Source organism: Manis javanica, chromosome X (genome assembly GCF_040802235.1).
Source record: "Manis javanica isolate MJ-LG chromosome X, MJ_LKY, whole genome shotgun sequence".
Taxonomy (NCBI): domain Eukaryota; kingdom Metazoa; phylum Chordata; class Mammalia; order Pholidota; family Manidae; genus Manis; species Manis javanica.
In genome coordinates this window covers 42947495-42975090 of record NC_133174.1, presented here as the reverse complement: position 1 = coordinate 42975090, position 27596 = coordinate 42947495, and the positions used below count along the sequence as shown (strand labels likewise).

Genomic DNA, 27596 nt, shown 5'->3' with positions numbered 1-27596 from the left:
AGAGGGTCAAGTCTGGGACAAAAGTCATGTGAGTAAATGAATTAACAAAGGGGTGAGAATGGAGGTAGAAGAGCAGAGAGTTTCCCACCCTGTTACCCCTACCCCTGGCCCTGAGCTTCTACTCACAACCACATTTACTGGGGGAAGGAAAAAGAGTAACCAGTAAAACAGAGAAAGCTCAGGCATGAATGTGAAAAGACACGGGGGCAATACCATAAGAAAGCTGAGACTACAAACAGCATCATGGAGGAGAGCTGTAGTCAAATGGAAGTCCCTGTCATCTATTCACACACTGACTGGCATTAACTAAACAAAAGAGATGCTCAGGAAACGTGACCAATCCATTCTCCTTTCCTTTCCTTCCCTTACCCTCCATTCCCTTCCCTTCCTTTCTCTCTTCCTTTCACTCTTCCTGGATGAGCAAAACCAAAAGACAATATTGGTCAAGAACTTTACTTCAACTTTCTTCCTGGAAGATGACTCAGAAGCTATTGACCAGATGAGCCCAAGACACTGTAAGGATCTTCTCTTCTTTTTTTCAAGCTTTTATCATTGTCTTCTAGTTTCCAGAGAATAAAGGTGTGTTTAGTCATAATCCTGCTCTGCAATAGATAACCTTCCCTCTTTCCTACAAGCCTCACATTATAAAGATTCCATCCCAATATCCAGAGTAAGGACCCCATTTTGTACTTTGAAAAGGCTGGCCTGATGAAACCCAAGATCTGAAACTGTTTTTACTGCCAGTAAACAAGCAGCCCAGCCTTACTATTCTTCCAATGGAAGTCCCTGTCCATCCAAGATGATCTCTTTGGAATGAGAACTCTGATAATCTAGGAGAAAGTCATTGAGTATGACCCTGCTCCTACAGAGAAAATAGGATGACACACAAGTGTGTGTGTGTATGTGTGTGGGGGTGTCTTTCTTGTTTGTATCTGACACTAAGATGATGTCTTTTGTATCTAGGTTCTCGTAGTGGCATTTTGTCTTCTATATCTTCTCTCAAAAGTGAGAACCTAGATAACCTCAATTTAGAGCACTTACATTTTACACCTGAAGCTAACGAAGTATTTAGTCCTATCACCTTTTTATGGCTTCTTCCTTTGTTTGGTTAAAAGAATAATTTAAGAATACCTAGAGTCAGATCCTGACTTCCCTTAGTAGTTCTGACCTTACACAAGTAATTCAACCAATCCAAGCCTCCGTTTCCTCATATGTAATATGAAAATAATTGTAGAACTTACCACATAAGTTTGTTGTATTTATTGAGTTTATATGTACAAAGTACTTGCAATGAACAGCGGTTGGCACTCATAACTAAGTGCTTTGTATGTTAACGGTTATAATTGTTGCTATTATTGTAAGCACTTAATAAATGTTAGCTGTTGTTATTTCAAGGGACCTGTTTTTCCACTGTTGCCTCTAACAGTAAATGATTGGAGGTGCTAAAAAATAAATGGGCATTTAGGGGGCTATATAATAAAACTAAATACATCTGTGCTATACTTCTTTAGAATATTCCAAGCAACCAAGTTCCATCACATTCACTCATTTGGAGTTCCATTAAGAGCAGTTTGTACGTCAGTTAGAGAAACTCCAATTCTGGACTGTGACCTCATGTGAGAGATGTGAGTCATTTTAGTAATGAATAAAAAAAAATCTATGATAGAGTGGCTAAACTGCCCATTTTCAGTTTCTCGAAAGGACACAGCTAGCAATTATTCAAGTTTTCTGAAGCTTCCCATTTATTCCTATCTCCAACTCCCACTTCCCTCTCCTTAAGCTCAGGTCTGAGGTCTCATAGATCTACCTAATGAGTTTTAATTAATGGTGTGCTGACAATTTTAAAACCAACTTTCTGGGAGAATAAAGCCCTGATTTATTCCTGGTATAAACCTTCTAATTTCAAGCTACTGATATGCCATTGAATGCAGAGTTGGAAAGTGATAGGAATAATCAGCTTCCATGAGTTGGTACTAACTGGCTCTAGCACACCACTGGTTTTGGTACTGATGCCCAAAATGGATGCAGAAGAATAAAAAAACTGCATGGGTTTTTTGATTGTATATATATCTACCTACTTTCACCAGTCTTTTCCCATAAATGTGTGGTCATTTTGCCCTTTGATATGAAAGTGCTACAAAGGAGTTCAGATGTCTCTGAAAACAGTCGTAGTGTAGACTTTACTCATTACTCATATATTTTTATCTGAGATACTTAGAAGTTCTTAATGGGAATAAATCAGCGCCTCTATTTTGCTTTATTGTATGTGGAGAAAATACCGGCCACTCCTATCTAAGGGCCTCCAAAGATGACTTCTTTATTATGAGTCTCAATCCCACTGACTCCTCCCAAATGACTGGGTGCCCTGTCTTACAGCTAACAAGCTAGTTGTTAATGGGACATCTGTATGTGCCTCGCAAGAACATTAAGGCTTGTGCTCAACATGGAGAAGGTCTTCCCTCAGTGATTTTCAATCATACAGATGAAGTCTTCAGCTCAATGATATCAGCACTTCTTTCCTGTTCTCTTTTTCCCTGTGGCTAATTTCAGACGGTTCAAAGAAAGGTGTGTCATAAACAACTATTTTGGAATTGGACTGGATGCTAAAATTTCTCTGGAATTCAACACCAGAAGAGATGAACACCCAGGACAGTACAAGTAAGGAAAAGAAACCCTCCTCCCTAAATACAAATACACAGTCAAAATACACACATGTATTCCTATTCCCTACTTCTCAGACAAGCAACAGAAAGAAAGAAGTCCTTTGGAAATAAAACATTGGTCCCAAGGTTAGTGGGAGGGCTTGCCCCAAATGTTGACCTAGTCTGTAATTACTCAGCACCGGCATACTGAGCCTGGAGCTGCCTTCATAGTCTAGAGCTGTGGATAGCAGTGTAAACACATCTAACTGTGTTACTACTACTGAAAACAGATCACATTGACTTGATTCAGCAAATTGCCTATCTTTGTTCTGTCTGTGAGAGTTTGACCAGGTCCTAGCAGTAGCTTCAGGACTGTTTATGCTTGGCAAAGCTGCAAAATATCAGAGATCGCCCTCCTGCTTCTTGGTGTTCCTAACCTGTTTCTCCAGACCCACTGATATTAACCCAGCTAGAGTTGGCTTGCTTGGCACCTTCTGGTACATTTGCACTACAGACATACTCTAAGGAAGCCTCACAGTTCCTGTGGTAAATCGAATCTACCAGTAAAAAGAAGCATGCCTCCCTTCCCCACCATGACCTCTGCCAACCTGCCACCAGAATCGCTTTCTCAGACCAGGCCTAGGCTAAGGAACAAGTATTTTATCACCTATGTTTTGCAAATATTGCTTCCCAGTTGCTTGTCTTTTCATTTTCTTAAGATGTCTTTCGAAATACAAAAGTTTTCAATTTTGATGAGCTCCACTTGATCATTTTTTTCACTTATGGCCCATGCTTTTGATGACTGAGAACTTTTTGCTTAACCCAATACCTTAAAATTTTGTTCCAAAGTTTTCTTCTAAAATTTTTGTTGTTTTTGCTCTTACATTTAAGTCTGTGATCTACTCTGAGTTGATTTTGGTGTATGGTGGGACAGCGGCTAAATCCATCTTTTTTGCACATGGATATCCAATTACCACAGCACCATTTTTTTAAGCTATCCTTATCCCTTAATGAACTGTGTTGGCACCTTTGTTGAAAATCAAGGGTTTGACCATAAATGTAAGAGTTTTTCTAGACTCTTATTTCTGTTCTGTTGACCTATGCAAGTACCATACTGTCTGGATAACCATAGCTTTTTAGTAACTTTTGGAATTAGAAGATAAAAGCCCTCCAATTTTGTTCTTTTCCAGAATTGCTTTGGCTTTTCTAGGTATTTTGTATTTCTAAATAACTAAACTCTTGTATTTACAGATGAGGAAATTAAAGAGCCCAGAGAATTTGTGGTTTCAGAGTACAAACAGAATTTTGTGCTAGCCTTCTTTTTCATGCCCTGTGGTGGTTCATTTCTGTGGCTTTACTTTAAAAGCTCATAGTAGGTGGAGCCAGGATGGCGGCGTGAGTAGAGCAGTGGAAATCTCCTCCCAAAAACACATAGAGCTATGAAAACATAATAAAGAAAAATCTTGCTAAAATAGAGACCAGGACACAGGAAAACATCCAGACCACATCCACACCTGCAAGAACCCAGCGCCTTGCGAAGGGGGTAAGATACAAGCCCCGGCCCGACGGGACCCGAGCGCCCCTCCCCCTGGCTCCCGGCGGGTGGAAAGAAACCGGAGCGGTTTTTTTTTTGGCGAGCGCTTTTTGGAAACCTTAAAGGGACGGGCCCCCATTGCTAGGGAGGCAGGGTGGCGGGACCGGTGAGCAGGTGCCTGGGACCGGCGCCTGAGGACAAAGAATATCCCGCATTTCTCCCTGCGGGACCGGCGGGCGGGTGCCTGAGACCGGTGCCTGAGGACAGAGGAAATCGCGCGTTTTTCCCCTTTTTTTTTTTTTCTCTTTTTGGCGAGCGCTTTTTGGAAGCCTTAAAGGGACAGGGACCCCAGTGCTAGGGAGGCAGGGTGGCGGGACTGGTGAGTGGGTGCCTGGGACCGGCGCCTGAGGACAAAGAATATCCCACGTTTTTCCCTGCGGGACCGGTGGGCAGGTGCCTGAGACCGGCACTTGAGGACAGAGGAAATCGCGCGTTTTTCCCCTTTTTTTTTCTATTTTCTGCGAGTGCTTTTTGGAAGCCTAAAAGGGACAGGGACCCCGGTGCTAGGGAGGCAGGGCGGCGGGACTGGTGAGCGGGTGCCTGGGACCAGTGCCTGAGGACAAAGAATATCGAGCGTTCCTTCCCTGCGGGACCGGTGGGTGGGTGCTTTTTGGAAGCCTTGAAAGGACAGGGACCCTGGTGCTAGGGAGACAGGGCAGCAGGACCAGTAAGCGGGTGCCTGGGACCGGTACCTGAGGACAAAAAAAAGAAAAAAAAAATCGCATCTTTTTTCCTTTTTTTTTTTTCTTTTTCTTTCTTTCTGTTCCCTCTCTCATTGTTGCTGTTGTTGTTTTGGTTTGGAGAGTGCTTTTTGGAAGTCTTAAAGGGGCAGGACAGGTCACTTAGACCAGAGGCAGGGAATCTGGGGATCTCTGGGCACTCTAACCCCCTGGGCAGCAGGGAGCACAGAGACCCCTTACGGAGATAAATAGCCTCCTGGCCGCTCCCCCTCCAACGGGGCTCCACCATTTTGGAGGAACAGCCCCAGCCAGGCCAAGCCCACAGCAACAGCGGAGATAAACCCCAAAGCAACTGGGCAGGAAGCAGAAGCCCTGTCTGTGCACAGCTGCCCAGCACAAGCAACTAGAGGTCGCTATTCTCCCAGGAAAAGGCTACAAACCAACAAGAAGGGAAGCTCTTCCAGCGGTCACTTGTACCAGCTCTGCAAACTATATCTATCACCATGAAAAGGCAAAACTACAGGCAGACAAAGATCACAGAGACAACACCTGAGAAGGAGACAGACCTAACTAGTCCTCCTGAAAAAGAATTCAAAATAAAAATCATGAACATGCTGACAGAGATGCAGAGAAAAATGCAAGAGCAATGGGATGAGATGCAGAGAAAAATGCAAGAGCAGTGGGATGAGATGCAGAGAAAAATACAAGAGCAGTGGGATGAAGTCCGGAAGGAGATCACAGATGTCAGGAAAGAGATCACAGAAGTGAAACAATCCCTGGAAGGATTTATAAGCAGAATGGATAAGATGCAAGAGGCCATTGAAGGAATAGAAGCCAGAGAACAGGAACGTATAGAAGCTGACATAGAGAGAGATAAAAGGATCTCCAGGAATGCAACAACACTAAGAGAAATATGTGACCAATACAAAAGGAATAACATTCGTATTATAGGGATACCAGAAGAGGAAGAAAGAGGAAAAGGGATAGAAAGTGTCTTTGAAGAAATAATTGCTGAAAACTTCCCCAAACTGGGGGAGGAAATAATCAAACAGACCATGGAATTACACAGAACCCCCAACAGAAAGGATCCAAGGAGGACAACACCAAGACACATAGTATTTAAAATGGCAAGGATCAAGGACAAGGAAAGAGTTTTAAAGGCAGCTAGAGAGAAAAAGGTCACCTATAAAGGAAAACCAATCAGGCTAACATCAGACTTCTCAACAGAAACCCTACAGGCCAGAAGAGAATGGCATGATATACTTAATGCAATGAAACAGAAGGGCCTTGAAACAAGGATACTGTATCCAGCACGACTATCATTTAAATATGATGGTGGGATTAAACAATTCCCAGACAAGCAAAAGCAGAGGGAGTTTGCTTCCCACAAACCACCTCTACAGGGCATCCTACAGGGACTGCTCTAGATGGGAGCACCCCTAAAAAGAGCACAGAACAAAACACACAACATATGAAGAATGGAGGAGGAGGAATAAGAAGGGAGAGAAGAAAAGAATCTCCAGACAGTGTATATAACAGCTCAATAAGCGAGCTAAGTTAGGCAGTAAGATACTAAAGAAGCAAACCTTGAACCTTTGGTAACCACGAATCTAAAGCCTGCAATGGCAATAATTACATATCTCTCAATAGTCACCCTAAATGTAAATGGACTTAATGCACCAATCAAAAGACATAGAGTAATAGAATGGATAAAGCAAGACCCATCTATATGCTGCTTACAAGAAACTCACCTTAAACCCAAAGATAAGCATAGACTAAAAGTCAAGGGATGGAAAAACATATTTCAGGCAAACAACAGTGAGAAGAAAGCAGGGGTTGCAGTACTAATATCAGACAAAATAGACTTCAAAACAAAGAAAGTAACAAGAGATAAAGAAGGCCACTACATAATGATAAAGGGCTCAGTCCAACAAGAGGATATAACCATTCTAAATATATATGCACTCAATACAGGAGCACCAGCATATGTGAAGCAAATACTGATAGAACTAAAGAGGGAAATAGACTGCAATGCATTCATTGTAGGAGACTTCAACACACCACTCACCCCAAAGGATAGATCCACCGGGCAGAAAATAAGTAAAGACACACAGGCACTGAACAACATACTAGAACAGATGGACCTAATAGACATCTATAGAACTCTACATCCAAAAGCAACAGGATATACATTCTTCGCAAGTGCACATGGAACATTCTCCAGAATAGACCACATACTAGCTCACAAAAAGAGCCTCAGTAAATTCAAAAATATTGAAATTCTACCAACCAATTTTTCAGACCACAAAGGTATGAAAGTAGAAATAAATTCTACAAAGAAAACAAAAAGGCTCACAAACACATGGAGGCTTAACAACATGCTAATAAATAATCAATGGATCAATGAACAAATCAAAATACAGATCAAGGAATATATAGAAACAAATGACAACAACAACACTAAGCCCCAACTTCTGTGGGATGCAGCGAAAGCAGTCTTAAGAGGAAAGTATATAGCAATCCAGGCACACTTGAAGAGGGAAGAACAATCCCAAATGAATAGTCTAACACCACAATTATTAAAACTGGAAAAAGAACAACAAAGGAGGCCTAAAGTCAGCAGAAGGAGGGACATAATAAAGATCAGAGAAGAAATAAACAAAATTGAGAAGAATAAAACAATAGCAAAAATCAACGAAACCAAGAGCTGGTTCTTTGAGAAAATAAACAAAATAGATAAGCCTCTAGCTCAACTTATTAAGAGAAAAAGAGAGTCAACACAAATCAACATAATCAGAAATGAGAATGGAAAAATCACGACAGACTCCACAGAAATACAAAGAATTATTAAAGACTACTATGAAAACCTATATGCCAACAAGCTGGAAAACCTAGAAGAAATGGACAACTTCCTAGAAAAATACAACCTCCCAAGACTGACCAAGGAAGAAACACAAAAGTTAAACAAACCAATTACGAGCAAAGAAATTGAAACAGTAATCAAAAAACTACCCAAGAACAAAACCCCGGGGCCAGACGGATTTACCTCGGAATTTTATTAGACACACAGAGAAGACATAATACCCATTCTCCTTAAAGTGTTCCACAAAATAGAAGAAGAGGGAATACTCCCAAACTCATTCTATGAGGCCAACATCACCCTAATACCAAAACCAGGCAAAGACCCCACCAAAAAAGAAAATTACAGACCAATATCCCTGATGAATGTAGATGCAAAAATACTCAATAAAATATTAGCAAACAGAATTCAACAGTATATCAAAAGGATCATACACCATGACCAAGTGGGGTTCATCCCAGGGATGCAAGCATGGTACAACATTCGAAAATCCATCAACATCATCCACCACATCAACAAAAAGAAAGACAAAAACCACATGATCATCTCCATAGATGCTGAAAAAGCATTTGACAAAATTCAACATCCATTCATGATAAAAACTCTCAGCAAAATGGGAATAGAGGGCAAGTACCTCAACATAATAAAGGCCATATATGATAAACCCACAGCCAGCATTATACTGAACAGCGAGAAGCTGAAAGCATTTCCACTGAGTTCGGGAACCAGACAGGGATGCCCACTCTCCCCACTGTTATTTAACATAGTACTGGAGGTCCTAGCCACGGCACTCAGACAAAACAAAGAAATACAAGGAATCCAGATTGGTAAAGAAGAAGTTAAACTGTCACTATTTGCAGATGATATGATACTGTACATAAAAAACCCTAAAGACTCCACTCCAAAACTACTAGAACTGATATCGGAATACAGCAAAGTTGCAGGATACAAAATTAACACACAGAAATCTGTAGCTTTCCTACACAATAACAACGAATCAATAGAAAGAGAAATCAGGAAAACAATTCCATTCACCATTGCATCAAAAAGAATAAAATACCTAGGAATAAACCTAACCAAAGAAGTGAAAGACTTATACTCTGAAAACTACAAGTCACTCTTAAGAGAAATTAAAGGGGACACTAACAAATGGAAACTCATCCCATGCTCATGGCTAGGAAGAATTAATATCGTAAAAATGGCCATCCTACCCAAAGCAATATTCAGATTTGATGCAATCCCTCTCAAATTACCAGCAACATTCTTCAATGAATTGGAACAAATAATTCAAAAATTCATATGGAAACACCAAAGACCCCGAATAGCCAAAGCAATCTTGAAAAAGAAGAATAAAGTAGGGGGGATCTCACTCCCCAACTTCAAGCTCTACTACAAAGCCATAGTAATCAAGACAATTTGGTACTGGCACAAGAACAGAGCCACAGACCAGTGGAACAGATTAGAGACCCCAGAAATTAACCCAAACATATATGGTCAATTAATATTTGATAAAGGAGCCATGGACATACAATGGCAAAATGACAGTCTCTTCAACAGATGGTGCTGGCAAAACTGGACAGCTACATGTAGGAGAATGAAACTGGACCATTGTCTAACCCCATATACAAAGGTAAACTCAAAATGGTTCAAAGACCTGAATGTAAGTCATGAAACCATTAAACTCTTGGAAAAAAACATAGGCAAAAACCTCTTAGACATAAACATGAGTGATCTCTTCTTGAACATATCTCCCCGGGCAAGGAAAACAACAGCAAAAATGAGCAAGTGGGACTATATTAAGCTGAAAAGCTTCTGTACAGTGAAAGACACCATCAATAGAACAAAAAGGAACCCTACAGTATGGGAGAATATATTTGAAAATGACAGATCCGATAAAGGCTTGATGTCCAGAATATATAAAGAGCTCACACGCCTCAACAAACAAAAAACAAATAACCCAATTATAAAATGGGCAGAGGAACTGAACAGACAGTTCTCCAAAAAAGAAATACAGATGGCCAAGAGACACATGAAAAGATGCTCCACATCGCTAATTATCAGAGAAATGCAAATTAAACTACAATGAGGTATCACCTCACACCAGTAAGGATAGCTGCCATCCAAAAGACAAACAACAACAAATGTTGGCGAGGCTGTGGAGAAAGGGGAACCCTCCTACACTGCTGGTGGGAATGTAAATTAGTTCAACCATTGTGGAAAGCAGTATGGAGGTGCATCAAAATGCTCAAAACAGACCTACCATTTGACCCAGGAATTCCACTCCTAGGAATTTACCCTAAGAACGCAGCAATCAAGTTTGAGAAAGACAGATGCACTCCTATGTTTATCGCAGCACTATTTACAATAGCCAAGAATTGGAAGCATCCTAAATGTCCATCGGTAGATGAATGGATAAAGAAGATGTGGTACATATACACAATGGAATACTACTCAGCCATAAGAAGTGGAAAAATCCAACCATTTGCAGCAACATGGATGGAGCTGGAGAGTATTATGCTCAGTGAAATAAGCCAAGCGGAGAAAGAGAAATACCAAATGATTTCACTCATCTGAGGAGTATAGGAACAAAGGAAAAACTGAAGGAACAAAACAGCAGCAGAATTACAGAACCCAAAAATGGACTAACAGGTACCAAAGGGAAAGGAACTGGGGAGGATGGGTGGGCAGGGAGGGATAAGGGGGGGAAGAAGAAGGGGGGTATTAAGATTAGCATGCATGGGGGGAGGGATAAAGGTGAGGGTGGGCTGCACAACACAGAGAGGACAAGTAGTGACTCTAAAACATTTTGCTAAGCTGATGGACAGTAACCGTAATGTGGTTGTTAGGGGGGACCTGATATAGGGGAGAGCATAGTAAACATAGTATTCTTCATGTAAGTGTAGATTAAAAATTAAAAAAAAAAAAAAGAAAGATAGAAAGAAAAGGGGGATTACTCCTTAACAGGATAAAACTATTGGTAAATCAAAGATCAATGCATGCTTTAAATATCCTTAATGTTGATCACTTAAAGAGTGTCAGATGATCAGCTATGGAGGTACTCTTTTCTGATAATATTCCTTTCTCTTAATTAAAAAAAAAAAAGCAGTTACTGTGTGCTGACCTCCAATGAGTTCTGCACAGTGGTATAGAGGGCATGTCAAAGTGTGGGCAAAGGGTCTGTTTGTTTCTATGCAGAAGATCAAGGCCTAGCTTGGATACCCAGAAAATGAACTAAGATACGATATGAGGAGGAGCTTCTGGCATCAGCACTCTCTGGAGGACTTGTGCCGGGGGATGATCATCAAAAAGCCTCCACAGGGATCCGGACGATGCTGCGGTTGGGGCTGCATCCAGCCCACCATCTCCTGGACTTGCCATAAGAATGAGGAGGGAGATGTCTAGGCTGGCATGTGCATACAGTGAGACAACGAATTTGACCGGATCTTACTGTTGGAACTCAACCAGGTGTTGGGAGGGGTGCAAGTTGTAGCACTCCAAAATCTCATGACTATAGACTATCTATGGTTAAAAGAACATATGGGATGTGAACAGATCCCAGAAATGGGCTGCTTTAATTTGTCTGATGGTTCAAGTACAGTTGGACAATATCCATCATATCATAGATAAATTTTCACAAATGCCTAGGGTGCCTAAATGGTTTTCTTGGCTTCACTGGAGATGGATGGTAATTATAGATTTGCTTTGTTTATGTCACCGTATTCCTATTATGTTAATATGTGTGTGCAAATTAGTTAGTAGTTTAAAACCTATACATACGTAAGGTACTATACAAGAAGATATGTCAAAGAAATAATCAATCCTCCCATGTTTCCTTCATATGCTACATCTATAGCTTTTCTTCTTCCTTCCTAATTACAACCCTTAAATAGAATTCGTGCCTCATATCGAATTTACGGAGTATCATAATTCCTCCAGGTGGTAAAGATACCTCGAGACAAGTGCTGGGCATAGAAGCCACAAGGCATAAATCTGCAAAGAAGTAAAAAGCTAACCTTTGCAAACAATATGGCTTCTCTCTCACTTACCAACTTTACATTTCCCTGTATGGCCCCGGAAGATGTCTGGTTAGCCAGAGACGGGTAAGATTCCTCAAGAGAGGAACAACCTAAGACAGGCACAGTCGCAGGGGGGCCATCAGGTGAGAATTTGGAGATCAACAGAGGTGAGGCTCAGAACCTCACCCCCCCTGCTTTGAGAGAAATCTTCTGCATCCGTGGATGTCTTGCTGCCCTTGTCTAGCCTGGATTAATACTTAGTGCATAGGCACACACCTGATCATCTGATCATCTACATTTGCCTTCTTACAGCACTAAACTATGTTTTCTACCTTTATCTTGCATCTACCTACAACTTCAGCATTTTATTAAAAATAAAAATAATAATAATAATAGGAGAAATGTGGGATCAACGTATAAATCAAGTACAAAAATCAAATGAATATTCATATTTGACCTGATTGTTTATAGGTCATATTGCATGATCAAAACCGAAAGTTTCTGTGATGAATGCCCTTGTACTGTTCACCATGTAAGAATTTATTCACTATGTAAGAATTCGTTCACCATGTAAGAACTTGTTCGTTATGCTTCAGAAGATTGGAGACTGACGAGAATTAGGCTTGAGATGGATTAATGATTGTACATTGAGCGTTGACCCCCCTATACTGAATTTTATTGTTGTTAACAACCATTTGATCAATAAATATGAGAGATGCCCTCTCAAAAAAAAATAAAATAAATAAAATTAAAAAAAAAGCTCATAGTAAACTCTATCCAGCTTTTCTAGTGACTGCAAGCACACTGCCTATTTTTATCACAGATCCTACAGTTAGCAACACCCTGTCCTTGCCACTACCACCTCAAGTCCCCTTATATCCTTGCCTGTGCCATATTCTCTTCACTAGTTCTGCTATAATCTGCCTAGTAAGCTTTGTTCTATTCTATACCACGTATTCCAGTGTTTTATATACAGCTCTCAGAAAAATCCCTCCACTTTGCCAGAAAAGTTATGCATCCGAGAAATTGCAGTCTAAGTGTCATATCTTTCAAATGAAATTGATTCAAGCAGCTGAAATCTTTTTTTACTTTCCCATATTTTCTATTGAAGTATAGTTGATATACAATATTATATTGGTTTCAAGTATACAATATAGTGATTTGACAATTGTCTATATTATTAATGCTCACCCCAACTAGTGTAATTACTATCTGTCAACATAGATGTTACAGAGTTATTGACTATATTCTCTATGCTGTACTTTCATCCCTGTGATTAATTTATATTATAATTGAGATTTTGTGCCTCTTTATCCATTTTGCAATTCCCCCACCTACACCCAAGCCCTCCCCATGGTAACTACCAGTCGCTTCTCAGTATTTATGAGTCTATTGCTGTTTTGTTCATTTTGTTTTGTTTGTTTTTAAATTCCATATATAAGTGAAATCATGTGGTATTGGTCTTTCTCTGCCTGGCTTACTTCACTTATCATAATACCTTTGAGATCCATCCATATTGTTGCAAATGGCAGGATTTCTTTCTTTTTTATGTCTGGATAATATCCCATTGTATATATGTACCACTTCTTTATCCAGTCACCTATTGACAGACATTTTGGTTGCTCCATATCTTGTCTATTGTAAATAATTTGGCAATAAACATAGGGATGCATATATCTTTCTGAATCAGAGGTTTTGTTTTCTTCAGTTAAATTCTGAAAGTGGAATTACTGGGTCATATGGTATTTCTATGTTTACCTTTTTGCAAACCCTCCATACTGTTTTCCATGGTGACTGAGCCAGCTTACAATCTAACCAACAGTGTAGGAGTGTTCCCTTTCCTCCACATCCTCACCAACACTTGCTGTTTCTTGTCTTTTGAATAGTGGCCATTCTGACTAGTGCGAGGTGATACCTCGTTGTGGTTTTGATTTTCATTTCCCTGATGATTAACAATGTGGAGCATCTTTTCATGTACCTGTTGGCCGTCTGTATGTCACCTTTGGAAAAATGTCAATTCAGATTCTTTGCCCAATTTTAAGTTGGGTTATCTGTTTTTTTTGGTGTTGAGGCATATGAGTTCTTTATGTATTTTGTATGTCAGCCCCTTATCCAGTATATCATTTATGAATATATTCTCCCTTACTGGAGGTTGCCTTTTTGTGTTCTTGATGGTTTCCTTTACTGTGCAGAAGCTTTTTAGTTTGATATAACCCCACTTGTTTATCTTTGTTTTTGTATCCCTTGCCTGGGGAGAAATGTCCAGAGAAAAATTACTCATGCTTATGTACAAGAGATTTTTGCCTATTTTCTTCTAGGAGTTTTGTTGTTTCATGTCATATATTTAGGTCTTTAAATACATTTTGAGTTTACTTCTGTGTATGGTGTTAGACAGCAACCCAGTTTCATTCCTTTGCATGTAGCTGTCCAATTTTCTCAACACCATTTATTGGAGAGGCTGTTTTTTCCTCAATGTGTATTATTGCCTCCTTTGTCATATGTTAATTGGCCATATATATGTGGATTTATTTCTGGGCTCTCTATTACATTCCATTGATTTATAGGTCTGTTCTTATGCTAGTACCATACTGTTTTGATTACTGTAGCTTTGTAGTATACCTTGAAGTCATGGAGTGTAGTACCCCCAGCTTTGTTCTTCTTTCTAAGTATTGTTTTGACTATTCAGGGTCTTCTGTAGTTCCATATGAATTTTAGAATTATTTCTTCTAATTCATTGAAAAATTATATTGGTATTTTGATAGGAATTGCATGAAATCTGTAAATTGCTTTGGGCAGAAGGTCCATTTTGACAATATTAATTATTCCTATCAATGAGCATGGAATAGATTCCTATTTATATGTGTCCTTCAGTTTCTCTCATAAGTTTCTTGTAGTTTTCAAAATATAGGTCTTTAACCTCCTTGGTTAATTTTATTCCTAGGTATTTCATTCTTTTTGATGCAATTGTAAATGGAATTGTTTTCCTGATTTCTGATTTCTCTTTCTGGTAGTTCATTGTTAATATATGGGAACACAACAGATTTCTGTGTATTAATTTAGTATCCTGCAACTTTGCTGAATCCAGTATTAGTTCTAACAGTTTTTTTGGTGGAGTCATTGGGGGAGGGTGGAATTTATGTATAATATCATGTCATCTACAAATAGTGACAATTTTATTTCTTCCTCACCAGTTTGGATGCCTTTTATTTCCCTTTCTTGTCTGATTACCATGGCTAGAACTTTTAATACTATGTTGAATAAAAGTGGTAAGAATGGGTAGGCATCCTTATATTGTTCCTGATATAAAAGGAAAAAGCATTCAGATTTTTGCATTTAAGTATCAAGTTGGCTGTGAGTTTATCATATATTGCCTTTATTATTGAGGTATGTTCCCTCTATACCCATTTTGTTGAGAGTTTTTATCATGAATGGATGCTGAAATTTGCCAAATGCTTTTTCAGCATCTGTTGAGAGGATCATATGGTTTTTCTTCCTTTCATTAATGTGGCATATCACATTGATTGACTTATGAATATTATACCATCCTTGCATCCCTGGAATAAATTTCACTTGGTCATGATGGATGGCTCTTTTGATGTATTTTTTTTTATGGAAGGGTAGTTGACACACAGTATTACATTAGTTTCAGGTGTACAACACAGTGATTCAACATTTATATAAATGATCATTCTAGCTACCAGCTATCATCATACAAAGTTGTTACAATACTTTGACTATATTCCTTATGCTATACATTACATCCTGGTTACTTATTTATTTTACAATTGGAAGTCTGTACTTTTTTTTTTGAGAGGGCATCTCTCATATTTATTGATCAAATGGTTGTTAACAACAATAAAATTCTGTATAGGGGAGTCAATGCTCAATGCACAATCATTAATCCACCCCAAGCCTAATTTTCATCAGTTTCCAATCTGCTGAAGCATAACAAACAAGTTCTTACATGAAGAACAAATTCTTTCATAGTGAATAAGTTACATGGTGAACAGTACAAGGGCAGTCATCACAGAAACTTTTGGTTTTGATCATGCATTATGAACTATAAACAATCAGTTCAAATATGGATATTCGTTTGATTTTTATACTTGATTTATATGTAGATACCACATTTCTCTCTTTATTATTATTATTTTTAATAAAATGCTGAAGTGGTAGGTAGATACAAGATAAAGGTAGAAAACATAGTTTAGTGTTGTAAGAGAGCAAATGTAGATGATCAGGTGAGTGCCTGTAGACTAAGTGTTAATCCAAGCTAGACAAGGGCAATAAAACATCCACGGATGCAGAAGATTTCTCTCAAAACAGGGGGGGTGAGGTTGTAAGCCTCACCTCTGTTGATCCCCAATTTCTCACCTGAGGGCCCCCCTGTGACTGTGCCTATCTTAGGTTGTTCCTCCCTTGAGGAATCTTACTTGTCTCTGGCTAACCAGTCATCTTCCGGGGCCATACAGGGAAATGTAAAGTTGGTAAGTGAGAGAGAAGCCTTATTGTTTGAAAAGGTTAGCTTTTTACTTCTTTGCATATTTATGCCCTGTGGCTTCTATGCCCAGCATTTGTCTTGAGGTATCTTTACCACTTGGAAGAATTATGATACTCGGTAAATTCGATATGAGACACATCTTTTGATGTATTTTTTAATTCAGTTTGCTAGCATTTTGTTGAGGGCTTTTGTATCTATGTCCATCAAGGATATTGGCCTATAATTTTCCTTTTTCGTATTGTCTTTGTCTGGTTTGGGTATTAGAGTGATGCTGACTTCAAAGAATGAGTTTGGGAATATTCCTTCCTCTTCTACTTTTTGGAGTACTTTAAGATAGGTATTAGCTCTTATGTAATTGTTTGGTAGAATTCACCTATGAAGGCATCTGGTTCTGGACTTTTGTTTCTTTGGAGTTCTTCAATTAACAATTCAATTTTGTTACTGGTAATCAGCCTATTCACGTCTGTTTCTTTATGGGTCAGTCTTGGAAGATCATCCATTTCTAGGAATTTGTCCATTTCTTCTAGGTTGTCCAATTTATTGGCATAAAATTTTCATAGAATTCTCTTATAAATAATTCTTTGAATTTCTGTTTGGTCAGTTGTAACTTCTCTTTTCCATTTCTAATTTTGTTTATTTGTATCCTCTCTCTTTTTTTCTTTGTACATCTGGCTAGGGCTTTGTCTATTTTGTTAACTTCTCAAAGAACCAGCTTTTGGTTTCATTGATTTTTTTTCTATTGTTTCCTTATTCAGTTTATTTCTGCCCTAATTTTATTATGCCCCTCCCTCTACTTCTACTAACTTTGAGCTCTGTTTGGTCTTCTTTTACTAGTTCCTTTAGTTGTGAGGTTTGATCGTTTATTTGGAATTGTTCTTGTTTCTCAATGTAGGCCTGTATTGCTATGTACTTCCCTCTTAGAACTGCTTTTGCTGCATCCCATACATTTTGTACCATTTTGTCTGTGTTTTCCTGTCTCCATGTAGTTTGATTTCCTCTTTGATTTGTTTATTGATCCAATGATTATTTAGAAACACGTTGTTTAGCTTCCATGTGTTTGTGGGAAATTTTTGGGGTTTTTTTCTCCATGTAATTAACTTCTAGTTTCATACCATTGTGGTCTGAAAAGATGTTTAACACCATTTCAATCTTTAAATTTATTAAGGTTTCTTGTATCCTCATATGTGATCCATTCTCAAACATGTTCCATGTGCACTTGAGAAAAGTGTGTATTCTCCAAGCAGCTGAAACTTGTGCTTCTGAAGTGGCACTTGCAGAGACACTAGAGTGTAGCAGCCAGTTATGTATACAACTTTTATATGAGCATTGTTTTCTGAATATAGCCTGTCTTCCAAGTCTGAACCAATATCAGCAGCAAGGCAAAGAGGCAAATGGATGAGATGCTGGGGCTTCAACGGAGCCTAGGAACCCATTTCAGCAGGTGTTTGCATAAAGATACTGGGTACACTATCCTAGCATCCCCTCTTGTGTCCTGTTACCATTGAACATGACTCTTCTCTATAAGAAGGCACTTGAGGAATAAGATGATGTCCCCTTTTTCTTTTCCTCATTCATTTATGTTATTATTCACCCTCTGACTATCTTTCTTTACCCTTATCTCCCTGTAGTAGCCGCCTGAAGAACAAAATGTGGTATGGTCTTCTGGGAAGCAAGGAACTTTTGCAGCGCTCTTACAGAAAACTGGAAGAACGAGTACACCTGGAGGTTAGTGGAAAACAGGGTAATCATTTCTGGGCATGGAGAAAAGAAATCTCATGACCTTGGGAATCAACTTTCCCCTGTAAACTTGCTACTCCCCAAGCTTTAACCATGAACCTCACTCACAGTTCATAGAGGAAGGCATGGACATAGATTTCCATTTTATGGATAAGAAGATGACAGCATGAAGAGAAGACAGAGCCCTTGTCCCATTTCTGTAAAAGACCCTTTACATTGCTATCTGAAGAGCCAGCCAATGAGAGTTTCCTATGGGTTATTTGCTCCTTGGTCCCTACCACCTTCTACTCTTCTTTTTCAGTGTGATGGAGAAACCATCTCCTTGCCAAACCTGCAAGGCATTGTAGTGCTCAGCATTACCAGCTATGCTGGAGGTGTCAACTTTTGGGGAAGCAGCATGGCAACTACAGTGAGCATTGACCAAAGAACAGGGAAAGAGAAAGGCTTGACCCCTCTAAGGCCTCTCAGAAAGGAGAGCTGAACTGACTGGAGTAGGAAGTGGACAATAGAGAAAGAGGACGTGGGCTGGGAACCTTTATTAGCAGAAGCTGCATGATCAGTTTTTTGAGGCAATTACCATCTCAGGGCACAAGAATCAACCACAAACCTCAGGATAAGATCAATTCTAGGTGTTTCCTGGATTTTGAATTTTCCACTCCTCAGGCCAGACAGATGCATGAAAGGCCATGCTCTTTTCTACAAAGAGGACTATCAATAAAATCTCCTGGGAAATTGGCCATGACCCCTTTCCTCTGAGATCACCCAAGAAGGCCATAAAGCCAATGGGACTGGCCTTGGGTATTTATGATGCTAGATTGGATAGGGAGGAAACGAGCTAAGAGTTATGATCTCAGAAGGGATGAAGAATTGTGATCTTAGTATCCTTTTCCTAAATTGCTTTCCTGAACCCACTGTTCCCCTTTTAACATGTAGTTTCTCCACTCTTTATGAGCTAGAAAAATACTCACCATGAGCCTTTAGAGAACACCTGCTTGAGATAGACAATGTGTGGTTTCTCAAGGGTGGTATATGTGACATAGTTTTTCCTCCTCAGGAATATGAGGCTCTAGCATAGATGATAGAAAGCTGGAAGTAGTGGCAATCTTTGGTTCCATACAGATGGCAATGTCCTGTATCTTCAACCTGCATCATCATCGCATTGCCCAGGTAGGCAAAGAATGGATGAGCACTAGAAATGGGCTGAGCTTTGTAGCTACTGCCCAGAATGTGGGAACTAACTGGATATGAGTGCCACGTTGGAGTGAGCAGGTTAACTGGTGAGCAGCAAGGTGTTGGTTGAGACTGGAGATAGAGGTGGTAGTGACCAAAGCAGCAGGTACTTCTTCACTGGGATAATCTGATTCACATCCTTGCCAGTCCTGCTCAGATACACATTAAGGCCATGACTATGGCATTATCAGATTGCCTAATTTTTTCTGCCCCATTCTGTCTCCTCCTCTTCTCTGGCAGTGCCATGAGGTGATAATTATTGATGGTGAAGAAGGTATCCCAGTGCAAGTGGATGGGGAGGCCTGGGTTCAGAGGCCAGGCCTTATCAAGATTAGATACAAGAATGCTTCCCAGATGCTGACAAGAGATCGGGTAAGATGGGAAAGGCTCATCTTGGGTTTCTATATTGTCTCATCTACAGGTATTGTTTGAGTGCTAAATACTTACAGTCAAACAGAATTCCTCAAAGGGACTTACTTCTTCATGACACTTATATTAGAGTCAACTTAGGTATTTGTTAGAAATGAAATGCACATTCCTTGGCCCACCACCAGACATACTGAATCAGAATGGGCTTGGGTAGTTCCTGGGAATTTTCATTTGTAAACAAGTTCCCTGAGACATTCTGATGTATACTGACATTTGCAAACCACTGTCCAAAAGAGTAAGATAAGGAACTCCCTCCCATGGTTTGGGACAAAGTTGTCCTCCTCCTTTTTCTGCACAGAGAGCTGAAGGCCTCAACTGGTTATGGAGAAATCTGCTCATTCCGCAAGAGATTCTTCATTAAATATGGTCTTTAAGATTCTGTAAGGTTCCTTAAAATGTATTCACAAGTGTCACCCACTTCAGCTAAACCACTGAAAGTTAAAAAGGAGATCTTGTTGATCATTTGTTTAGCTCTTAGAGACTTTCTCCCACTTGACCTGTGGACAGTCCACAGAAACAGCAATAGAGATGGAAGGTGAAGTCTAGTTTATAAACTGTGTACTTTGTGCTGCTCACTTTACATGTATTATCTCAAATAAGTCTTCCTAAAAATCCTATAAGGTAGGTAAACTTATTCTCCTTTTATGGGTGAGTAAAATGAGTACCAGCAAGGTTAAATAATTTGCTAAAAGTTGCACAATTAACAAATGTGAGAAGTTGTGATTCAGAATTAAACTAGGTATGTCTGGCTCTAAAATCCATCACAATATATTGCCTAGAACTGGCAAAGAAATGAGCATGAAAGGTGCTCTACTGTTTTACTGATCATGATGACCTCATATAGGAGCTTGTGGAAGGCATACATCTGTCTCATTCAAGCATGTTGTCCTAAGACAAAACATAGTAACAATAACAACAAAATTTAAAGTTCCTAATATGAAAGAGATATTGAATAAAATTATGGATAGATGTACAGGTGTGTAGATGCATGTAGAGAGGAATGCATGAGGCGCTCTTTCCCCTTCATCCACAAATGTAAGACTCACAGATAATCTGTCACATGCCCTCTTAACTACAGCAATCATTAGGATCTGCCACTGTCTTCATTTCCAGAACTTTGAGCACTCAATGAAAATGTGGGAATGCAAGCATACTGTAATTAAAGCTTTCTCTCAACCCCAGCTGGACTCCCAGGACTCTCAAGATAGCCTGTCTGATGAGGAGTATGCTCAGATGAAGCACTTAGTCCAGCTTGCAGAAAACCTCATCAGCAGGTAAGTGGACTGGTCCAAATACAGTTCTGGGAATCCCAAGAAAGGATAGGAAGAAGAAGCCAATTTGTATCTATTGGCTACTGTGAAGCCTGGCCTCAGAAAGGAGTCTTTTCCAGAGCTCTGAAGATTGACAGGGACTCTAACAATCCAGGCAAGAAACAGTCTTTGTCCAGAGATGAGCTTTAATCTCCTGCTGCCCAAGGCTCAACATGACTAAGAATGTTAACCCTTGCCCTTAAAAATCAAAAGGGCAGTGGAGTTCTTTCAGTATCTAACTCAGGTGAGACAAGGATGGACAAAAGTGAATACCTAGAGAAAAGTAGGAACATTAACATTTTCTGGCATAAGTGGCTATCCAGAGACAAGTAGAAATAACTGGAGGAAGTAAAGAATCCAATTTGGGTACCTAAGGCTTTCATTTCCACCCTTATCCCAACCTTCATCAGCACCCCAAGCCAAAAGTCCTTCAGATCTTGAGACTCATCTATCTGTCCTTCCTTTATTACAGACTTACTGACCTGAGCAAGGTCCATCAGCATGTGTCTGTCCTCATGGATTCTATGAATGCCAGTGCTAACATCCTGAATGATATATTTTACATTCAAGATAGTGGCAATGAGGCAGCTGCATCTTCCTGTACTCCCATTGAGGTAAGGGGGGAAGGGGTAAATGAAGAAAAGGAATCAAACCAAATAGGAAAGTAGGTGAAAGGAAAGGTAACAGAAGACTAAGCGGAGAAATGGCAAATGAAATGGCAGGAAACTGATGGATAGAGTTGAGGGGAAGGTATGTGTTCTTTGACTTGTTACAGGTTCAAAGTGGCTACTGGGAGAATCCCACAGCAGATTTCATCAGCCTGAGACCTAGTACTTTTCCCTGATAGCCATCTGCCACACTGGTCTTAAAAGAGACATAGGCGGTGAATGGAGAGAAACTTGGTCTTGGCCCTTCCCCATCCCAGGTGAATAACCTGTTAAGGTGACACGTGCCATTGAAACCTGAGCTCCTGGTTTCCTTGGTTTCCCTATTGAGGGAAAGATACAGATAAGGACACTTGATGTTAAATATGCCATCCCATGGTTTTACCGACTGCCAGAAGATTTAAGTAATGTTTTTAAAAAGTAACTTCAGTGCTAAGGCAGAGATATAAAGGGACCACATATAGGGTCAGGGACTCCTAAAATGTGGGTTACCTATTTATTTGGGGCCAGATCTTAGTTGGAGGAGGCCTGCAGCTTAAGGCCTGGAGTTTCAAGAAGAGAATGGTTGGGCTTAATGTCCGTCTACCATGGGAAAGATGGTTTTAGGCTAGTGACAACAAGTGCCCTTAAATTTACTATCTGGTTTGCATATTTCCTATTTCCCTATACCCACACTCAATCAGTGATGCCAAATGCCAAGTTATATTGCACCACTCTGTAGGACATACCCATACAGCTGTACTGGTAGTTGACAGCTGACATCCATTCTGATTGGTTAGTGCCCATCCTGTACAATTTTGTGCTATATTTTGAATATGACTTTTTGACCTATAGCCACATCCTACTAGTCTGTTCCTGCCTTCCCTCAGAGAAGCCAGATGCATGCTTACTAACCTACAACTCCTCTGTCTTTGTCCTTTCCCTTCCTTTCTTTTCCTTTATTTTCCTCTCAGGCTCTAAGCAGAAATGATCCAGTAGATGTTACATTTAGTCTGAAAGGGCTCTACAATGACACCAAAGCTTTCCTGGATGAGAACTTGGTAGTGGAGGGGGTTGGAACAAGGGAGGGCAAAGTATCCCATCTGAAGATGCTCATGATCTGTGCTTGGTTCTAAGGCATTGGAAGACATGTAGGAGCATTTCAGCCAGGTGCTTACCTGGCTGTCCCTGCTGTGTCATCCTCACCCAGGGTTGTCATTCATTGTGTCTCTTCATAGGTTATGCTAATCCAAAGGGACTACCATATCCTTGAAGAAAAGTCTCTCCCTCTTCTTTGGCAAATGTCTCCTGGGTCCAGACCAGGCCTATCAAAAGTAGAGTGTAAATATCATTCCCAATATAGCTTTAATAGAAAGGGATGAGCCCCTCTGAGCTGCTCTGTATCTCCCACATTTCCACATATCTCTCTCATAGTGTGGAAAGCCAGTAGGGAATAGTGGGAAAAGTTAAGGAACTTCAGGTTCAAATCTCAGATCTGCCACTTACTAGTTGTATTACTTTCCTATGGCTGCTGTAACAAAGTATTAAAGCCTGAGTGACTTAAAATGGCAGAAATTTATTTTCTCACAGTTCTGTAGGCTAATCACCTGAAATCAAAGTATGAGAAGGGCTATGTTCCCTCTGAAACCTGTAGGAAAATCCTCCCTTGCCTCTTCCTAGCCTCTGGGAACTTGCTGGCAATCTTTGATGTTCTTTGACTTGCAAATACATTACTCCAATCCTCCATCTTCACACGGTGTTTTCCCCCATGTCTTTCTGTCTCCAAATGGCCATCTTCTTATAAGGACAATAGTCATACTGGATCAGGAGCATACCCTACTCCAGTATGACCTCATCTTAATAACTAATTATATCTGCAATGACCCTATTCCTAAATAAGGTCACAGTCTGAGGTACTAGGGATTAGGATTTCAACATATCTTCTTTTATTGAATCCATAACACTAGCAGTGTGAACTAACTTGACCTCTTTGAGACTCAGTTTCCCTATCTAAAAAATAGAAATTATAATCTTGACTTCTCCAGGTTTTTATGAGGACTAAACAAACTATTATACATTAAGGGTCTAGCTGCGCCTGGCACATAGTAGCAGCATGATAGATGGTAGATTTTATTAGCGTTAGAGAAAATCGACTGAGGCTTAGTTTTTGAGCTATAAGAGTAGTTGCATGTTTCTCACAATGCAAAGCCCATAGGCAGACTTGGTGAGTGTGCCCTGATAAGTCAATTAATCATAGCTACCCTGCTTTGGGGTTAGCTGCTAAGGCCCTGAGGCAGGTGCTATTCTTGCCTCTCATCTAATTAAGGTTCATTTGAAAGGGGTTTCTAAGTTGATTTATAAGAAGTGTATCCAATTCTCCTTTTTCCATTTGCAAATCTAACTGACATACTACACAGGTGGCAGAGTAGCTAAGGCAATCAGGCCAGGCTTTTCCAACATCTGAGCCCCAAGCTAGAGTCTTTTAGCCTTAAAAAACAGCAACTGAAGCACTTTCTGTATATAGGCAGAGCTCAATTACCTTATCAGTTTGGACAGGAACTATGAAAGCTTGGCATTTTATTGCCACTCAGGCTTTCTTGAGGTTCATGGCATGAAAATTGGTTTGTGCCAGCCAATAACCCAAACTGAGCATGTACTGCACCTAACATAGGACCTGGAAAGGAGCCCACCCACATATACACACATGTAAATGAGACCAGGGGTAAGCAGTAGCTAACTAAGAATGACCATGTATCTTCAAAAAGGTTATATCATAGAGTGGCATGGAGATAAGGCTTGTTTCATTTGCATGTTATTATTCCTTCTCTTGAAGAAACAAGACAGTAAGGAGCTCAGTTCTGGCAGAGGGCTATAGACTTATCATGAGGTAAATTCCACCCATTATCTCCCACTTCCCTTATTTGGAAACCTCATTTATGCAATGGCCAGTGATGTATTGGGACAGGAACCAAAAAATACACAACAAAGTCCTCTGAGTCAGTTTGCATATTTACCTTAGACAGGAATCCTGGACAAGTTCTCCAATGCAGTCAGAAGGACAGGAGAATAAAGCAGGAGACTCAGGCCCATCCACCTACTATTTTTCTGAGACTGTCTCCAAATGCCAAATAGGAAATTTTCAGGAAGCCATTTTATTCCTGCCCTGTTACAATTGGGCATGGTTTTTCAAGGACCCACATTCCTCTTTCTTCTCTGTGGCTTTTTGTTTAACTACCAAACCCATTTTGAGCATTACTTGTAAATATGCCCTTGAGGACTCCCTGACCCTTTCCCCCTTACTTGAAATGATAGCCATTTCTACCACATCCCACCACCAGCTTTTGCATCTGAACTACTCTGTACTGTCCTAAATCTTTAGTTGTAAAGTAAAAGCAAGAGATTATTTGTCTGCACTGACTCATTTCTCTCTCATACTGCATCCTGATTGGCCATAACCTTCAACCCCATGCCCTGCCCATTCACCTGCCAACCATTTACAGTAATTGACAAAAATCTACTTAGGTTTGGAACATCAAGAGGCCTGTGAACAACAATAAGACATATAAGTACCAGATTAAAAGTAGAGTGCATGCCAGAGAGGATAAGTGAACCCAAGTTAGGTGGGCTGGAATGCATGTCAGGGCTGATGACATCAGTATACATTTGTTCTCCCAGCTCAGCATTTCATGGAACATGAACTATCGCACCTATTGCTGGTCTAGTATTTGGTTCTTCTGAGTTGGAGATGGTCCCAGAAGAATCCATTTTAATTCTCCCATGGTCTGTATAGAATTCATCCTATGGGTACTGCTGGGGGTTTCTGGGGAATGCTTAAGCTTTGTTTCCTGAGCCCATGGGACATGCCATTTGGAACTCACTTCTTAATTACTAAGAGTTAATAGCTAGGGGCTAAAAAGTACAGCATTGGGAGGCAGACCCTCTCTGCCAGGAAGGGAAAATTTGAGCCCATCTCTCTTGAGACTTCTCCTTGTTTCACAAAGCAACCTTTTAACTATGGTATCTGTGTAATAAAGATCCCCCAGGCATCTGGCCACCCCATGTATCCTTTATGGCATGGTGTGGTATAGCAGGTAGACTATAGAGTTAAACAGATTTGGGTTTCTGTCTAGCCATGTGACCTTGAGCACTAAGCTTCTCTGAGTCTGTCTTCTCACCTTGTCCTGGACCCTAAACCATATGAGTATAACTCAGTGTTAATTGATATTGGTCAAAGGGGCTCTCTGCTTGCCAAACTGTGAGAATGCACAGCCCCAAGCAAAGCACCACCATCTGGTTGTTTCCTGGATATCCATATTGAGAAAGTAAAGAGTTGAGTATACTTTCCGGTGACCTCATGGCCAAAGAAGATATAAGTTGGCACCTGATAGTCTCATGGCCACTAGCAGAGGATAGGAATGGGGAAGAAGGCAAGAGTCTCTGAACACAGGATGCTGGGCATTGGACATTTACTCTTTTTCCTGTTTTCACCAGCTGAAAGATGCTGAAGATGAGGCCACACTACAAACTTTACTGAATGTCATGAATAAGGAGTTTGAAAAGCTGTCTGAGAGAAACTGGATGAATTCAGTCCTTGTTCCAGAGGTGTGTGAACTGGGGTTTGGGAAATAAAGGGGAAGAGGTGCCTTTCTTGGTGCCTTACCTTCCAGTGTGGGCCAGGACACAGTGACAGATGTAGAAGAGAGCCCAGTAGTAACTTACAGATGGAACTTAATAGCGTCTCCTTTTCGCATCTCCTCATCATAAGTAGACAGAATAAGACAGAAAGCACATTGAAAAACTAGATGACCATGGGAAAATAATTATAAAGAAGAACAATTCTGTGGCAGGAGATTGGGAAAGAAAAAGCAAGATTGATTTTTTTCTAAACTGTTCTCCTGGACATAATTTCCCCTCCCTGCTTAGTACTTGCTGCAAGGACTGAATTTCATCTGGTATATACCATTATGGCCAGTACCAGTTGTTTACAGCCCACATCTGTTCTGTTCTAAATGACTGCTGCCCAAGTGATTACATCTTCCAAATACCACCTCCCCCTGCTGCATCCTGTCCCTCTGCTTCTAACAGAATAACAGGCTCTCTCAGTGCCTTTCCTGACTGTTGTGTGGCTTTAAAAAATCAAGCATGTACAAGAAACTCACCTCAAACCCAAAGACATGCACAGACTAAAAGTCAAGGGATGGAAAAACATATTTCAGGCAAACAACAGTGAGAGGAAAGCAGGGGTTGCAGTACTAATATCAGACAAAATAGACTTCAAAACAAAGAAAGTAACAAGAGATAAAGAAGGACACTACATAATGATAAAGGGCTCAGTCCAACAAGAGGATATAACCATTCTAAATATATATGCACCCAACACAGGAGCACGAAACATTTGTGAAACAAATATTAACAGAACTAAAGAGGGAAATAGACTGCAATGCATTCATTGTAGGAGACTTCAACACACCACTCGCCCCAAAGGATAGATCCACCGGGCAGAAAATAAGTAAGGACACACAGGCACTGAACAACACACTAGAACAGATGGACCTAATAGACATCTATAGAACTCTACATCCAAAAGCAACAGGATATACATTCTTCTCAAGTGCACATGGAACATTCTCCAGAATAGACCACATACTAGCTCACAAAAAGAGCCTCAGTAAATTCCAAAATATTGAAATTCTACCAACCAATTTTTCAGACCACAAAGGTATAAAACTAGAAATAAATTCTACGAAGAAAACAAAAAGGCTCACAAACACATGGAGGCTTAACAACATGCTTCTAAATAATCAATGGATCAATGAACAAATCAAAATACAGATCAAGGAATATATAGAAACAAATGACAACAACAACACAAAGCCCCAATTTCTGTGGGACGCAGCGAAAGCAGTCTTAAGAGGAAAGTATATAGCGATCCAGGCACACTTGAAGAAGGAAG

At 40.1% G+C, this 27596-nt stretch overlaps 1 protein-coding gene across 1 annotated transcript in view; it reads left to right on the top strand.

Moving 5' to 3' along the window:
• Positions 1-27596, top strand: part of DGKK (diacylglycerol kinase kappa) — a 189464-nt gene that overhangs the window by 154271 nt on the left and 7597 nt on the right. The window contains 12 exon segments of the mRNA XM_036996346.1: positions 411-515; positions 964-1102; positions 2551-2658; positions 17922-18018; positions 18332-18439; positions 19085-19094; positions 19097-19197; positions 19501-19632; positions 20803-20963; positions 21472-21613; positions 22618-22704; positions 26135-26245. Of these exon segments, the coding sequence (XP_036852241.1) occupies positions 411-515; positions 964-1102; positions 2551-2658; positions 17922-18018; positions 18332-18439; positions 19085-19094; positions 19097-19197; positions 19501-19632; positions 20803-20963; positions 21472-21613; positions 22618-22704; positions 26135-26245 (1301 nt within the window).